Consider the following 17,890-nt stretch of genomic DNA (forward strand, 5'->3'; position numbering starts at 1 on the left):
AATCATGTTCTTGCTGGTCTTTGGCCACCTTCCAACCTGCCCACATCTTCCTTGTCCCAGCGTGAAGCTCGTCTTTCTTCACAGCCCTTGTCTGCAAATCCCCAGCGCCTTCTTCCAGCAAGTCCTCATGCTCTTCACAAGGATTTATGGCCTGGCAGTTGATCAGCAGGGATGGAGCTGTTAGTGCTTTTGGAGAGATGGAGGAGATAGGGCAGGGGATGAAGGCACAGGGCGAGCCAGCAGATGGGAGACCTGCTGGGAGCCCAAAAACAACGCCAGCCCCCACTCCCTGCTCCATCTCGAGCTGATGGCCAGGAACTTTGCATGCAGGGAGCAGAGTCAGGTCTTCAACATCAGGTCACAAAGCCTGGAATAGGGTTTCACTGTCCCAGAACAGGAGATGGGCTCTGATGTGGCTCAGGTTGGGGAAAAGCAGTGACTGGTGACTCACAGCACAGACCAGGGTCACGGAGCCCCTGCCAGGGGAGGGCTTTGTTTCTCTCCTCTCTGTCTTTTTTCTTCTTTTGTTTAGTTTTTAATCACTATGGTTTAGAGGACGACTGACAGACAGCGAGTCTCGCCTGGTGGAACACGGCTGCTCACCTCCCTCTCAGCAGCATCCATGGGGCTGCAGAGCATCAGCTGAAGATACCTTCTTGCAGGAAAAAGCAGGAAAAAACTGGCAGGGAGTGGAAACGTGGCAAGCAGATTAGAAACCCAGCTCCTATTTATAGATCAGCAGCGAGAAACTGCCCCTGTGACAGAGCCATCTGTTTAACCCTTCCAGCACCCAGCGCCAACCATGAGGTCCTGAGCCAGCCCTGCCCCGTGCCAGAGGAGTGAGGGAGCATTTTGGCACAGGGGAAGGAGGAGGCCCCATCCTGGAACATCTCATGGTGCAGAGGGGGCAGGAGGCAGTTCTGAGCATGATGGACCTTGCAGAGCCGCCCCCCAGCAGGGATGTTGGGGATGGAGATGGGGTTACAGCTGTGAAGCCATTAAGTCACCAGGGCAAGGAAAAGAATATCCCAGTGTCCTGCTGCACAGCAGCCAGAACAAGCCAAGAATTTCCTCTAAAGGAGAGGTAATGAATAAGTTTCAGGCACGACTCCAGTGTTCCCATTCTCTTTTGTGGTCCCTGAACTTTGGAAGGGTTGGCAAATGGGGCCATTGCTTTGAGGACCAGCACAAACCCATTGCCCATGAGGGGCTGATGATGGTCACAGGAGGCTGCTCCATCCCAGGAGAGTGGATAGTGGTCCCTATCCCCTGCTGCTCCCCACCACAGTCACCCCAGAACTTCTTGGCAAGAGAACAGCCAGATCTCCTCACCAGCTCCCTGTCCAATTAGCAGTGTCAGCCCTTGGGGCACCTGAAACAGAACAACAGAGCTGCTTAGCTCTGCCATGCCATGCTAGACTTCAGTATAACCCCGTTTATCTGCAGGAGAAGAGAAAGAGCTGCAGCACTGGAAGAGTATAAATTTAGATTGGACATAAGGAAGAAATTTTTTACTATCAGAGCAAGGAGGCACTGGAACAGGTTGCCCAGAGGAGCGGTGGATGCCCCATCACTAGAAGTGGTCAAGGTCAGGTTGGATGGGGCTTTGAGCAACCTGAGCTAGTGAAAGTTGTCCCTGCCCAAGGAAAGTAGAGTGAACTAGAGGATCTGCAACCCCCTATTCCAATTCTGTGAATAAAAGGTGCCGTAGCTGCTTAGCTGAGAGGTGGGGTTTGGTACCTGGCCAAACCGCTGCCTGTATCGGAGATCCTTGAGCACGAAGCTGCTGTTTGCTGGACGCGCATGAGCTGCCCTGTGCCACAAGCAATGCAGCTCCTGCGCTGGCTGCAGCACGCAGACAGTGGGGAGTATTTTTCATCCCATTTCACCTACTGCAGCTCCGCAGCCAAGCAGCTCCCCTTGGCCAGCTGATCCACGGTCAGCCCTGCTCCCTGCACAGGGATGGCTTGCAAAGATAGGGCTGGGTGCACGCAGGTTTCGTTGTGATTCTCCATCATTTAAGTACCAAACCTTCTTCCCACAAACACCTTCAGCTACAGGCCTCGGCCATTTGCTGCCTCTGCATTGAGAGACTGTCCAGCCGTTCTCCCTCTTACTTGTGTCAATAGCTATTTTTATAAAACTGCTTTTCTTTACTTCTTAATTGATTTAAATCCTTTCCCTTAGTTTTCTTGTTAAAGGTGGATTTAAAGAGGAGTTCGTTATCTTGGCCATTTTTGAGTCATTATGAATTTCATCCCTCTCCTCATTAATTACTCATTACCCCTCGCTCTGGACAGCTGCTTTGTTCCTGATGTGTTTGTGAGCAGCTTCCCCAGCACCCTGTAATCCCTCCAGCCTTGTGTTAGCTCTGTCTGGTTTACGCTGCCTTCGTTTTCAGCTGTTCCCCATCTCCTCTGCTCCCAAATGAGTTCTTGACTGTTCATTGTGCCCAGGTGGCTGTTCCCTGCTCAGCCCTCCCCCAGCCCCTGGTCTCTTGGTGAGTCAGAGCCCCCCAAGCATCATCCCCATCCCCGTGCATCATCCCTGCCCCAAGGGACAAGCGTCCATCTCCCCTGACCTCCACACTGGAGAGTCACTAGCTCCCAGTCCATGGGTTGGCACTGGAGTCTGGATATAAACAGCCCTTTTTCAGAAAGCAGCGGCTTTGCTTTAAATGTTGCAGTACCTGCCAAATTATGACAAAGCAGCATGGAGATGCGTAAGGACGTTGGCTTTAACGAGACAATATTTCCCAAGCCTTTGGCTGCAGTCAGATCCCCAGGGAGAACCTGAAACATGAAGCATCTCCTGTGCTACAGCTGCAGCAGCCCAAGGGAGTACACAGCTCCAGTGGTGTGATTGTCCTCCCATCCATGCAGGACCTTCCCTGGCAGGGGAGAGCCAAACACGGTAAGGGCACTCAGAGAATGACACTGCTACTAAAGTGACCTTCTCCAGTCCCATGTACATATCGTCAATAATCCCATATTGCCCACAAATGGATCCATGACTGGGATCACAAGTGATGGCCTTTCTCTGGACCTAAACAAATAAACAGCCATCCAGTGTCTGCCAGCAAGAGACCTCCCTCCATCCCATCCAGATGCTCAGGTTGACTTCCATGTTGCCCAAGCAGTTTCCAAAAAGCCTCGCAAGGACTTCTCCCCCCACCATAGCAGGGGATGGAGGTTTAGTCTGTCAGTATTAGATGCAGTGCTGCACTGAGCCTCCTCCCAGCAGGCTCCCGCCGGGGCTGGGTTGTACTCACCAGGGAGGGCCCTTTCCGTACTTCGTGGTTGTATATGAAAAGGCAAAGCAGGAAAAATGGGTTGAGTTGGTGAAGGGAGGAGAGGGGTGTGCAATATTTGCTTGAGGAGGGTAAATGAGCATTGCACAAGCAAGTAACAGAGTTGCACAACCAGAAGCTGCGGAATTATTTAACTTAACAAGTTACCACTGATCAACTGAGCTGCACTTTCTCAGGGGTTTTAAGCCAAAACATCTTATTCTTTAACTGGAGCAAACTAAGATAAGGCAGCTGGTCCAGGACTGCAACTCTGCTGACATGCATCGAGCTGCTCCTCAGTGCATCCCTCGGAGGGAGGGAAGGGGTCACAAAATCACTTGAGTGGGATTGCAAATGCTGGGCTGTGAAGAAATCAGCAGCATTTCAGACCCTCAAGGACACAGAAATTAATTGAAAATGGGCTGCAAGTGCTTAGGACATGGCTTCACGCTTGCCGAGAATCTCCTTACTACCTTTAATTGCTGGCACCAGCTCTGGTCCTCCACTGTAGGGGAGAGCCCAGCAAAACCAGCTATTACAGCCATTCCCCATTCTCCATGTGTGAAGCAATCGTATTTTAGCACAACAGGGGACTTCATGTCAAAGGAGCTACAAAGGACAGATACTTTGAGGTGGTTCAAGAAACACCCCTTTGTCAAGGCTCTGCAGTCTCAGCCCTAAGGGACAAGCCAAAATCCAGCGTGAAAGAAGCCAGAACACTGAGCAAGAGGATTATTTTCTACTGCTTCTCTATTTCATTGTGAGCAACCACTCTGGGATGCTCCTGTTGCACTTTTCACTTGCTGCGGTTGCATCCTGTGAAACTGTTGCCTTCTGCCGTGCTGCTCCTGCAGCAAAGAGGGGTGGCCCATGCTGGAACCCCACAAGGAGCAAGCCTTGACACCAAACCCCGTATCTGTGTAGTTTCCAGAAAGACCATGCTTGGAGACATGAGTCACTGCTGGAAGACAAATTCCCTGAGAGGAACTTTGTGCATCTGGCGATGGTTGGTGATGAACCAGCAGTTGCCCTTCATCCGTCATAACCTGAGCAACAGCTCAAAGCTTTAGTAAAACCCAGTTGCAGGGTATAGAGGTGCTCCTGGAGACGGAGGAGGTGAATGTCCAGCCTCCTCTGGTCCTTACTGCCTTCTGCTCCAGAGGGAAAGGAGACCTCCAGCCACGCAAACAGCCCTGTGCACGAGTCTTGCACAAACTGCCAGAATGACCTATTTCTGCATCTGCGGGATGTCCCTCTCCTCAACCCCCCACAAAGTGTTTTGCAAGGACTGACCAGATTTAGCACGTGTCAGTAAAATCCTGCTCCCCAGCTCGGGTTGTCTAATACCACATTTGCAATGCCTCAGACTTCAGAGCTCTTCCAAATCCCTCAGGGCTGCAAGGCTAATGTAGGCCAGCATCTGGAGTTTTACAAGGCACAGACGAGATAGGGCTCTATTCATTCTCTCTTCCCTTTTGTTTAACCACAGCTACCTGGCACTGCTCAAGAAAAAGCACGTGGGAAGCTGGGAAGCGCTCTGGGAAGAATCCAGAGTCACTGGGGAAGGCAGGACCTTCCCTTGTATTGCTCTGACAAGCTGTAGACTGAAAAAAAGACCCTTTCACTGCAGGGGTGAGATGGTCCATCTGCAGCAGGGAAAGCGAACGCTGCTCCTCACTTCCAGCCAGGCCCCTGAATCCAGATACAAGAAGGGTCCCTGGGCTGGCACAGGCAGAGCCTGGTGGCAGCCGGGAGTGCCACGAGACACCTGTGAGGCTGCTGATGCTGTGAAGGGCCTGCAGCTAAACAAAACTATCACTTGGCTTAAACTTCCCCCAGAAACTGCCAAAATTGTTCTAGCTCAATAACTAGCTGGAGAGTATAAAGGAGAAATAAAGTAATCCTCTTGCAGGAGAGACAGAGTATAGTTTAACTAGGAGCACCTTATCCAGCATGGCTGATCCACCATGTCCTGAATGCTGCTGCTCACTGCTCACGCACTGTAACGCTCTCCACATACTCCTCTGTCTGGGAATATTCACACCAGAAGCCTCCCATATAGGATCCCTCAACATCCTGTGCTCTCCTGACTCACTCACACCCACCAGAAGGCATCTGAGGACCTTCTACCTTGACACTAAAGAAATAGCATCAAGGTAAAAGTGGGGATGAGCTTCCCTAGTTGAGAGCAATGGCTTCAACTACAAGTGTCTAAGCTGGGATGAGCCATTATTCCTCCAGGATAACATACAAGTGCTTGAACGCTCAGGCTCCTCGGCCACTTCAAATTTAAGTTCTTTGTCTTTTGGTACCAAGCACAGATACCTGTGCAGTTGCCAGCACCCCCTTACCTCCTCAAACACTTCTTCACCCAAATTTCTTCTGCCTCCTATTTTAAAACCTCTGCAATTCTTTTCAGGCACCTCATAACCCAAGCATCTTTTGATGCCCTTGCTCCTTGAGCTACGTGATTTTGCACAGGACCATCAGCTTTCAAGCAGCATATGACACTCCAGTTGGCAATGTCACAAGAATCCCCTAAAATCACGACTTCCCAAAAGCTTTTAAAAGCTGACAGCAAAAGACAAGCACCCCAAAATGATCAGCTGCTCGCTGGTGCCACTGCCACCCAGCCTGGTGCCTGCACAAAACAGCCAGCTGACCGTGCACCCTCTGACACTTACATGGAAACGCTGCAGCCAGGGCAGAAGTACGAGAAAATCCTTTACAAGCCAAGGCTTCTGAAAGGAAAAGATGTGTTGGATAAGCAATCTACTTCAGTATTTCTCCCCAGCAAGGAAATCCAACTTCCACTTATTCTAGGGCAAACTCAAAAGGTTTTAATTTTTTTTTTTTTTTTTAGCAAATTCTATCACATAAATGTTAACAAAAAACATCTGTACAATTGCCATGATACACTCAAAAGTGAAACAAATAAGATATAAATACAGATATGGATGTAACATGACAAAAGCGAAAAAATAGAAAAAAAACACATGCGCATGAACACGGTGCCAACAAAGTCATTTCTCATGGCTGGCATTTGTCAGAGCAGTTTTTTACTTCCCATTTAAAACATTGTTAGCAACATCCTGCTGTATTCTACAAACGTCTATTCTTCTGTCCCTTAATATGTAATATTATGCTTGATAAATAAAGGGGTGGGGAGAAAAGGTTTTGATGACAAAGATGCGAGTTACATTACTTATACAGGTTATTGTAAGCTAGTAATAAGCAATAAAAAAGACAGTCTCGTATTGTATTGTAATCCAGGCAAGCACACATAGTGTACCTTAAGAAAGCCACATGCCTCGATATTTCTGCACTACATGAGAACTACAGTACGTAGAACTGTGGGGCGGATGGATCTGGTATTTGCCCATGCCCACGGAGCACTGGTGCAGCCAATGGCAGAAAAAAACATCCACATCTGAGATTTCAGCAACCTTGCAGCCAGGAGCCACTGTCTGCTGAGAGTTTTCTCCCATTCAGACTTTTAAAGCATGGTGGGCAAATGAAATTCACTTTTTTTTTTTTTCCTCTAGGGTTTTTTTTGGGTTTTTGTTTTTTTTTTTTAAGGTACGAAAAATTGAAGCCCTGCATAATGGGCAGCAAGAAAAGAAAATAAAAGGCAGCTGCAGTAGGTGGCTACTGCTGGGAGAACATGAACACAAGCTTCACCGGTGCGGTGAGGCACTGCCAGCATGCAGATCTTTCTCTGCAAGCGTGTGTGGACACTGTGATTTGTAGCCAGAGAGACCTTTATGCTTGCTGAAGAGAAAACCAAAATGATTGTACAGCTTGTTGAAGTCAGAACACTGGAGATCAGAGAGGTGACATTCAGAGCTAGCCCTTTGAGTACTTCAAAGGAACACGAAAAAAACCCTGGGTTCGTGTTCAACATACTAAACAACCTTACTATGTACATTATACGCAATGATTTATAAATACCTAGGCAGAACGCTCTCTACTGTATACAGGTATAACACACTTCTAGAGTACTCAAAGGATGAACAGTCCTCAACCGACTCACGTAATGAAATTAAGTAGCACGCTAATGAGCATCTGTTGACAAACAGAACCGAATCTGATTCAGAAAGTAAGGCCTGGTTCTACCATTCGCAGCCCTAAATGTGCCAATAGTACTGGAAAACGCGCTCGTTGCTGGAGTTGTACCCGTCTTTTAAGGACGAGCTGTTAACTCCTGCTGTAGTGTCAGCGCACGTGCCAGGGTCAGTTCAGGGACATTACAGTGCGTTCACTCTCAGTGCATACTAACAGGATTTTATAAAATATATAAAATCATTTGAGAAGGAATTCAATTCCTGGAGTTTGCTACAGTGTGCCATTAAAAAAAAATTTAAAAAAATAAACAGCAAACGGTGATGGACCAAGCTCCAACCCAGCTGGGAGGGACTACAGGCCATCTGGTCAGCTATGCTGACTTCTGAACCCCAGAATTGGAACAGAAGATACTGAACTGAGATGGGGAGAAAGAGAGGCATAAATACTAAGCAGTTAAAAGTACAAATTAAAAAAAATAACCAAAAAAAAACCCCAAACCCACTACTAAAAATTCAAACAAGACAGCTAACTGCTGCCAACAAGTTGGCTCAATATTTCCTCAAAAGGGAAAATAAATTCACGTTTGAATCATTCAAAAAAACTAAAAAAGAATATTCTAACAAGCATACTGAAAGATGTTGAAAAGGAATGGTCCACAGAAAGGGAGACACCAACTATGAAGCAGCCAATCCTCCCTCTAGCAAGGATGGCTTTTCTGAGCCTGCGGAAAGACCCTGGGGGAATCCGGGAACCCCACCCACCAGGATCGCATGGTTTCTCCTGCCACGGCATTGCTCATTGAAAAAGATGAGAAAACTAGCCCTGCCAGCAAACGCCTGGAAGTATCTTGACAAATTGAGGAGCAGGTCACCTCCTCCGCTCTCATGTCAGCGGAGAAAGGGACCGACAAGCTTTGCCACCCGGTTCTGCACAATCCTCACCAGCCCCAACCCCTCCTGAGCTGTGGATTGGGAAGGGAGCTGGCACCAAGCATCACCTCCCAGCACAGCAGCTCAGGCCAGGGCTGAGACACACAGGTATGAACCGATGGAAAGGAAGGACATCATGGATTTACCCTCCCCGCTGCTGTACTGGAAGCTCATGTTCTCAGTAGGCTACCAAGATGTCCCTTCAGCTCCCCAGAGTGGAAATGGAGGGAGCTGGAGAGACACCGAGGCACTGAGAGCAACTACAGAGCACACATCCAACACCACAGCTGCAGGTCCATCATCCTCTTGAATGACTGGCATGAGGGAAAAACTCAGTTCTGACCCATCGCACGTTCAGGGTGGGCACATCCTTCAGCAAGGATCCAACCCAGGGTCAAACAACACTAGCATCCTCCTGTTTCCATCGGCTACAGGCAGAGGCGGGGGTAGCTCACCCTCTGCAAACAGAAGGGTGTTCCTTTGCAGAAGGGGAGTGCTGTGGGGTATTTGACTGCTACCGGTTCAGCTCAGACTTGGTCTGTCATCTGATTTGCCCTGCTGCCCCCTCACCCAGAGCCCCCTATGGACAGCAATGCTCAGAGAGGGCCCTCCACACCCCTCCAAAATGCAGAGCTCCCAGCAGGGCTGTGTGTGGGACTGGCCAGGAAGGAGGAAGTTTCTAAAGGCAGCTGACAGCACTGCAGGCTCTTCAGGCACAGAAGGGACTGTGGCAGGCAACCAGAACTCTCCCAGATGGCTCAGCAGGTGCTTCCATGGAGTCATTTTCAAATGTCCTTTCTGTCCTCTCGGATGAACATTTTGCCCAAAGCACAAAGGAGCTGTGGGGACAAAACACTAGTGGGTCAGGCCAAAGCAAAGGATCAGCCCTTCAGATACTACAGATTTCAGGAAAAAAATCAGCTAGCCTCACAAGGCAGCACTGAGATACAGTGCCCACCTACTACCTCCCACTGCCCACCTACGGATACACTCCAAGCCTAATCCAACACCCACCCACCTAACTCCAGTGTCCCATCGCAGGCATCAGTCCCAGAATTGGGTCTCAGGAGGTTCCCTTTGGGAAATAACAAGTAACCTGGAGAGTCTTTTGAGCGCATCAAAGAGCCGAATGCATCGGGAGGGGAGAAATATTTACAAAGTCAATGAAAGAAGCAAAAACTCAGCTGTTTTGCATTGCACAGCTGGCTAGAAAGCAGTTACAGAGAGATCAACCCATCAGAGGTCTGTCAGAAGAACTATGTACAAAAACTCAGACGTTTAAAAAGAACCTACTTTTTCATTACTCACTTGATATCTCTCAGTATTAAAGCATCCGAGGCTGGAATCACAGCCACATCTGCAAAGATCTCCCTACAGAGAGCCCTGCACGTTAGGCAAGTTGCAACAGGGAGTACAAAAGAGGACAACAAGACTTGTAAGAAGAGGAGAATCTAGCCAGAATGGCTGCAGCCACAGGGAGAGAGCAGGTAACTAGCACACAGAAACCAAAAACTGGGTATTAACTAAACCAACAAGATTTTTTTGACCTTTATGCATGTCCAGGTTCTTGGACTCAGTTTTGAATGCTAACCTAAACATATTTCCAAGATTTCAGCAGGCTATACAAATATGTTTAAGTATGGCTTCCTGTTGTTCACTTTTAATGAAGACTGCAACACAGACCTTGCTTCCTTTACATTCAATACCAGTAAGATTCTACACAAAAGCTTTTAAAGGACTAAAATACTGATTGCAATAAATATCTGCATGGCCTCCTTGAGCTGATAGAGCACGCCAGTGAAGAGTAGCAGAAAGGTCTCTGAGAGGCACCGTTGATTGCTTCTAAGTCTACACATATGTCCACATATCTCCATTAACTGTGCGTAGAAACATCTGAAGAGGAACTGCTGTTGCTGTTGGTGGTCTGGGCCCTCTTTATGTACAAGTTCAGTAGCTTCATCTGGAAGAAAAATACAAATAGCAGGTGAAGATGCCAAGAGAAAAAAGCAGACAAAAGTCAACTGCAAATCTTAAAACACGCATTCAGTTTGGAGTGAGCTGACACTGGGTCTGGAGAAAAAGCAGAAGCAAAGCTGAGCATATTTCAGAATGGACGGAGGCAGGAAGGTATGCCTAGTTCGGCTGAAGTTCCAGACATTTAATGGTATTTAGAAAAACACTCTGGCACTTCACTTCAGCAGTTCACAGACATCAATCCTGCTCTGGGGATGGATTCCCATGGAGGTCAGCGGGGCTGCAGGCACATCAGCGACCCAAAAGCCACAGTCCTTCCTAGGAAACACCCTGAATTCTCCATGCATTATAAAATGTTGATTTTCGATGACATTTAAATATCTTCACTAAATTGGTACTTCTCGTGAAACTGCAGCTGTAATAATGATGTATTTCCTTTGCATGGGTTTTTGGTGTTGATCTGCCTTACCACCTTAGCTCCAGATCCTGCAATGACTCATGCACATGTTTAACTTAAAACGTGCAAGCAATCTGTGTAAACCCAGAAGAATTACTCACATGTTTATAGTTAGTTATGTGGTGGAGTAAGTCCATGGCACCTAGCGTACTGGGATAATAAAGTCTTTCTGATATTTTATAGGGGGATTTCCTAACTGCCCAAATATCATGAGGTAAACCTCAGCACCCATGGCTGTCTCTTTCTAGATCAATTTGGAGGCACAAGTCATTTATTTGAGGAGAAGGCAACTCAATTCAGAAATAAAATCCAAGTGTCCTCGGTCTCAGGTTGTTTTGGTCTACACCACACTTCCTACTCACGAAAGAAATTATTGCTTCAAAATAACAGAAGGAATCCCTCTGAACTATGTAGCTATTCACAGGCAGAGGTCAATTTCAGGAAAAAAACGCAGAATTCATCTTAAAATTGCAGAGAAATCTTGCGTATAACGACTTCAAATTGGAGAATAAATCTTGTGACAGCTTCCTGAGCAGCACTGAAAAGTAATCAAATACCACCCACCTCAACTATAAATGCCAGTTCTTGTCCAAAGGACAATGCTGAATTAGGACTTGGTTTCATTTGCAGTATCAGGTCAGAATTCAAGTTTTACTGCTTTCAAGGACCACTTGAGCTTGCTGGTGTCCCAGGAGGAAAGGGATACATCTGCCATGCTATGAAGAGCAAAGCTTTACCAGCATTTCTACTAGCCCTTATCACAACCTGCTGCTGAGAGGACCTGCTCTCCTACCCATGCCAGCCACATGTTCCTACCGCTCTTTGCACAAGATTCCCTGTGCAGCCATAGAACGAACTGAAAGCTAATTAACTGTCACTGCAGATTTGGTTCATAGTCAGAGCAACTACCTGAATCAACTCGCTGCACAGTCACCCCAGGACGTAACATCGAAGGAGTGATGTCAATGTGGCTGTAGTGGGAAGGACCCACTCAGTGGCAGCTTGCAGTTATGCAGGATCAAATGCATCATGAAACTGATTCCTGAACCCCATCAAAACATACTTAGTGGGATTTCAAATGCTCACACTGCTGAGCAAGTGCTGTGCTGTTCTAGTGGAGTTTGGCAGGGTGGGATAGGTTTCAACAGACCGCAGGGAACTTGACCCAGAGCTACTGTGGAGCCACTGGTCTTGCTGCTAGCAGTGCGAGCCATTCAGCTGGCTGTTATGAAAACACCAGAGATGCATTACTCTTGTACCTTGCTTCCTGTGAGCTGTGCGAGATGAGGTTTCAGTTCTTCTCCAATTACTGAATAAATTGCCACTAGGCAAAACACGCTAGCTTTACGGACGCTGCTCTCGGTATTATCATAACCCTAGGAAACAAGGGAAAAGAAAGGTCAGAAGTCAAAAAGCACTCACTAACATCCTTCCAGAGGGGAACAGACTGAAGAGCTGATGAACATTTTGCAAATGTGGCTGACCTAACAGATCCATAGAAAGGCCCTGCTTAACCTAACAGCTTATAACCTGAATACTCAGAGCAAGAGAATAAAATCACTCAGTATGTCCTATTTGTTCCTTATACTATTACTTATTACTGTCACCTTATAAGTTACTAATAACTTGTTATTTAAAGCATTAAGCAACAACACAGTTTTCCAACACGAGCTTAGGACTCTCAAATATACACAACTCCTGTGTTCAGTTCTGTCAACCATATGTTATCCTCAATGGTCAGGACTTCTTGGAGGGAAGCCCTTGTGCTCCCACGCTTGCCTTCAGAAAAGCTTCTTCTGACAAATCTAACCCAAAGGAAATCAATGCTGCTCCTGAGAGTAGTTACAGATGGAGATGAATTTTGCAGCAAAATGGCCTGTTTTATCACTCAGGACACAAAACCCAAAATCTTGGTTTGTGAACAGATATATCTTTGGACAGAAGAGCTCTACCCAAGCATTAGAAACTGTAAGAAACAGAGTCAGCATGGACGTTTTCCAACTCTTTAAAAGCACTGGGCTTAAGAACTGTGTATAACAGTGCTACAAACAAGTGCTACCTGTTAGATGAACAGCCTCTGTAACACAGAGCTTTTTGATTACCCATCAGGCAGGAAACAGCACAGAAAAGAACATGCTGAAAGACCCCTGTAGGTGTGCTGGATGCCTGGCAACTTCAGGAGAGTTTGTGCTAGCCACCAGGTCACTACTCAGCAGCTGGTGACATCAGTCCAATACTCAGTGATTTACCACTATGCAGCCATGCCACGAGAAATGCAGACATCCGTTCAGTCTGAGGGACACTGGCTCCCTCAGATACAGGGTGACCACTGCCAGGAAAGCCAGGAGGAGGGATGCGGCATGGCTGGGGTTGCCAGGATGCCCACTAGCAGGGTTCATGTTCTAGCTGCAGGGCCAAAATACAGTCTAAAATTACAGTCTGCATTCTCAAAAAACACTGAACCAGAAATACAGGAGATCTAGGTGAACTCAAGAAGCATCAGGCTATTGAGTACCAAGGTGGAAAAAAAGCTGAGCCCAGGCCCACAGCACAGGAACCCCCACGGAGACACAATCCACTGCTGGGAGGTCAGCTGGGACACAGCGCTCTCATCAGATGCCTCTACTTGACCTCAAGTTTCCCTATGGGAAATTTAATAAAACAAGTATAACTGCGTTTTTAAAGGCATGCCACTCCCAAACTTTTCCGGTGCATTGAAGCTACACTGTCCAGATTGATGTTGACAACAATTATAGCTAAAAAATTTTTACAGCGTAAGTTTAAACCAACACAGAATTGCCCGATTCCCAGGAGCTGAGATTTAAGAAAATGATTCCAACAGTTGGCATTACAAAGTTGGGACATATGCTGGGAATTTGCGATTTTGCTCTTGTTGTTCAGCTTTTTATGCTCACAATGTGGAGGTTTCTTTATCCCAGGGCCTTACCCTCCCAAACCTGTCTCTCCTTTCACAATGATTTGTTCTGGTTACAATCCCTCCCCAGTAAACACACACATTCTCACTGCTACCCTCCCTCATCTCCTCCTTGCTTGCAGCCTCATCCCAGTCACTGGCATTGCCAGCTGCTTGTGCAGGGGAACAGAAGACAACATCGCTACAGCCAGCACCAAAAGCACAATTCACAATGTAATTCACAATTCAAAATTCACAATGTAAATTCAAAATTCAAAATTCACAATGTAAGACCAACCCTTAGCACTGGCAAAAACACAGCTCCCCACCCAGCCTGAGTGTGTTTTGTAAGAGGCTGAATGAAGCCAGTGAGTAGGAAAGAGAGAAGGACCAGCCTGCCTGCTGGGATCCAAATTTAAGTGCAAAGTACAATCAAAGTGCAGAACTGCTCAGCAGAATTAAAGGAGACTACAGGATGTATTGCTTGGGATGTGCTGAGACATAAGATGTGGCTAATTCCCATTCTCAAATTTATTACATGGCTGCTACCAGCCCCTTTAGGAGTCAGGCCAAGGCATCTAATTGTGGAACATACACAAAAGAATCCAAGTTTTCGTTTCCTGAACATTAAAAACATCAAAAGATCAAATATGAAAACTTAGAGGCATTAGAACTTTCATTTACCAAAATCTGGCCCCAGAGGGTCCATTTTTCTTTTATGTCACAGACCCCACAAATTACACAGCGCTGGTTTGTGCTTAGGAGAATTTGGGATTTTGTACCTGCAACAAGCCAGGAATGATATCGGGAAGGAGCTGATGCAACGATTCCTTGGAAATCCTCTCGATGACTTTCGTCTGCATTTTGATGGCAGCTAAGTTAATTGGATAATCTGCAGTCTGAATGATGGGGCAAAGCACCTTGATGCATTGCTCGGGGTGGATGGAACTTGCCAGGGTGGAAGCAGCTTCTTCAGCAGCTCTGACAACCTGGAATGAAAGCAGAGCAAACCCTTCTGTTAACGAGGTCACGCATCACAGCCCAAAACCACTGGTGTGTACTAGGAACGACTACCAGGAAATGCTCAGGGATGTTCATTAACAGATCCACAGGAGGCTCTACGAGAGGCAACTGACTCCAAGAATTCACACCCTTTGCCTCCAGTGCCATCTTCATTCCAGCCAGTGGCAAGAAGCCCATCCTATCCAATGTAACTGTGTCAAAGTTGTGGCTAGTTTGAAAGAGTCACCTGCCACTGAAAACAGATGGGGACTCTCATCCTAGGAGACATGAGAGGATGACATCTCTCCAGCTGCTGTCAAGGAATGTAAGCCCACCAGCTTAGACTTAGTACAAAACTGATCTCCTTAAACATTGTAACGAATGACACCGTTGAACCTTTTAGCATGCATCTCACCTGCTGAGTGCTTAGGTGTCCAAGCTGAGGCACAGAGGCCTACACAGATGGGTCATCCAAATTCCCAGCTAAACTATATCATAATCAAAGCCAGGCTGCAGACACAAACAGGCTTTAGGGTACCCCTGACCAGGCAGCTGTGCTCTCAGCACATCTGACCCACTGCGATCACCAAAAGAACACGGGAAGAAGAACAAGTGGCAACAGTGGTAGCGCCCACCTTTCGCTACTGGCCCACACTGTACAGCAGCCATGCAAGACAAGGGAGATGATAAATTCAATTCCACTGTTAGCCTGAAGGAAGGCAAATCCACAACTTTCACACTCTTCCCCAGTTGGAAGGACAGCTAGCTGAAAGAGGAAAGACCCAATCCTGGTCTCTCTTCCCATGAGAATTTATTCATCTTACATTCTGTAGTAATTGGATAAAACAACAGGATGGGAAGTCAGGTTTGCTTTTTTTTTTTGAGTTTCTGCACTAACTGCCAGGCAACAAAATGAAGCTTCCACTCGGTTAAACTCCTCCTGGCCACAAATCACACACTCTTTGCTCCCTATGTTCTTGTTTCAGTACAAAAAATAGAGTATACCTTTGCCCATCTTTTCCCACTCCCTTCCTCTCAGGGCTTACTTTTAAGAGAGGGTAAATGCCGAATGGACAGAAATGCCCCACTGGGCAGACTTAAATCCAACACCTCAGCTCTAAGAAGATGCAAGCATTCACAGATTCTCGTGCTTAGGATCCCCCAGGTAGCCTCAGTCCCTAACTCTGCATCCAGGAGCATTAATGCAGCCTTTCAAGGGGCACACTCTTTCCTGATTGTGTGGAAAGCCCAAACACCTAGCACCAGTTCTCTAACTCATCCTAAAGTGAGCCACCTGGGGTTGTCTGAAGTCAATACTTTGAAAGTAGCACTAGGAAACCTGTCCCAGGCAACCTGCAAAAAAGCAAATAAAATGAAACCACATGTCTCCCACCACTTAAGATACAAGCCATAGTTACTGGACTCTCCCTGTTCCTCTCTTCCACACACTGTCATAATACTTAACTCGGGGATTTCTGTTTGACTAGGGCAACACATGGACTGACATAGCTCTATAAATCCTGAAAAGAAGGCAAGCTTTCATTATTTTTAAGTAACTACTGCAGATAATGCATGAACTGGAGGTATTTGGAAGCTTATTTCAGACCTTGCTAGGACAAGAAAGTGTCTCTGCCTAGATTACAAAACATTTTCTAGAAAGGTTTAATTGATTTTAAGGCAGCAGCAGTGAATAGTGACCAGAAGAAATCACCTCCATCTAAAAAGCCTGCTTCACCCACAGTCACATCACTATCATTAATCTTCCACTCATACTGATAGCTACCTCCCTGAAACAGGAATGGCCACAACATTCTTGCAGACCCAGGAAATAACAAACTCATCTGCTCAGCTCTTGGCATCCTCTAAAAGCCAATCCAACAGTGAAAATGATCTCAAGATACTTCAAGCAAGGTACAAGCAGGATGGTGAAGTAGAATTGAGACCTTGACTGCTTTTCTATCAGCACTCCATTTACAGAAGAAAAGCTGTCTAACCGCTCCAGCTACTTTAGGCCTTTCTCAGCATGTAATTATAATACTAAAATATGTTCCAAAAAGAACAGCAATCCACAATGTGGTCAATACTCTTAAAATTTCATCCTGAAAGATCTGTGAATGACTACCTAAGCAGAACAGAATGTTTGTTTTGCCACTTCCAACAAGCTTTCCCTCTTCCAGCTATTTCATTGCTAATTCCTCTTTAATTTTACACTAAAGAAGCATGAAAGTTAATATCTTTCCACGTAAGCTATCTTAGAAGAAAGCACTACATGATTTTGTTTGGAAAGGAGAGAAACACCTGAGTACTTAAGGGAAACCTAATGCCATAATGCCATGCTTTAGTACGATGGCATCCAGTTGCTGGAGTGAATGAAGTCAGGAGCTCACAGGAGGTCTCCTTTAAAGGAATTAACTTCTTGGCACTACAGTTTTTGACGTCGGCTTTCCCAGTGCTGAAATACTGCTACCATCAAGCTTTCCACAAACAATGTGCTGGACTTACGGAGAGCCCAGATATCTTGTAATCAATTTAACAACATTCAAGAGCAAGACACTTGAGCTAAAAAAAGCCACCAACTACAACTATTTGTACACAGGCCATCTAGGATTTTGCTTTGCAACAATTCCAAACACTGTTAATAAAGGTTTTCAGACACTCTCCAGAAAAAAAAACTTGCATATCACAACTCACTACAAACAAAAAATATATTTTTAATCTTAAATCCCCCTGGTATTGATAAGAAAGCAGCAATATTTTAGAACGCACCTGGGGTCAGATGCTGATCTTAAATAAACTACTGTAAACCCCTAACAGAGCAGGAGTAGGTAAAAATTTCAATGAGTAATTCTACCTAGGTTTCAGCCCCACATCCTGTTGCATACAGTTTACCAGGCATATTAAGTCGCAGGTAAGAGGCAAGTGCATGAGATAAAACCTTTTTTTTAAAGCCTAATAATCAATTCCAAGTACAAGGGGTTAAAATACAGCTGTAATGTTTCATAAAACAAATGAGAGTTCAAATAGCAACAAGGTTCATCTGTTTTTAGCACATCATAAGGTCAGCAAGAAAAGCTGTAAAGGTGCAGGGTTTATTTATGCCCCTGCAAATCCTCCTTTTGACAAAGCTGCCCGTTTCTATCAAGGTTCTGGCCACATTTACACAGAAGTTGGGCATTTCATGACTACTCCCCTAAGTGCCTCCCTTCTGAATCCAGGAGGACATATTAAACGGGTCCAATAGGCTTCCTGCTGATATTAGC

The 17,890-nt window shown here is 46.2% G+C and overlaps 1 protein-coding gene across 7 annotated transcripts in view; it reads right to left on the reverse strand.

The window, feature by feature from the left end:
• Positions 1–6,847: 6,847 nt before the first annotated feature.
• Positions 6,848–17,890, reverse strand: part of CLASP1 (cytoplasmic linker associated protein 1) — a 160,727-nt gene continuing 149,684 nt past the window's right edge. For all 7 annotated transcript variants that reach the window (XM_069861419.1, XM_069861415.1, XM_069861418.1 and 4 more), the window contains 3 exons: positions 14,411–14,617; positions 11,974–12,090; positions 6,848–10,243 (listed from right to left, as the gene is read on the reverse strand). In XM_069861419.1, the coding sequence (XP_069717520.1) occupies positions 10,157–10,243; positions 11,974–12,090; positions 14,411–14,617 (411 nt within the window). In that variant the 3' untranslated portion in view covers positions 6,848–10,156. The remainder of the gene's footprint in view (positions 10,244–11,973; positions 12,091–14,410; positions 14,618–17,890) is intronic.

The sequence above is a fragment of the Phaenicophaeus curvirostris genome, chromosome 7 (assembly GCF_032191515.1).
Source record: "Phaenicophaeus curvirostris isolate KB17595 chromosome 7, BPBGC_Pcur_1.0, whole genome shotgun sequence".
Classification (NCBI taxonomy): domain Eukaryota; kingdom Metazoa; phylum Chordata; class Aves; order Cuculiformes; family Cuculidae; genus Phaenicophaeus; species Phaenicophaeus curvirostris.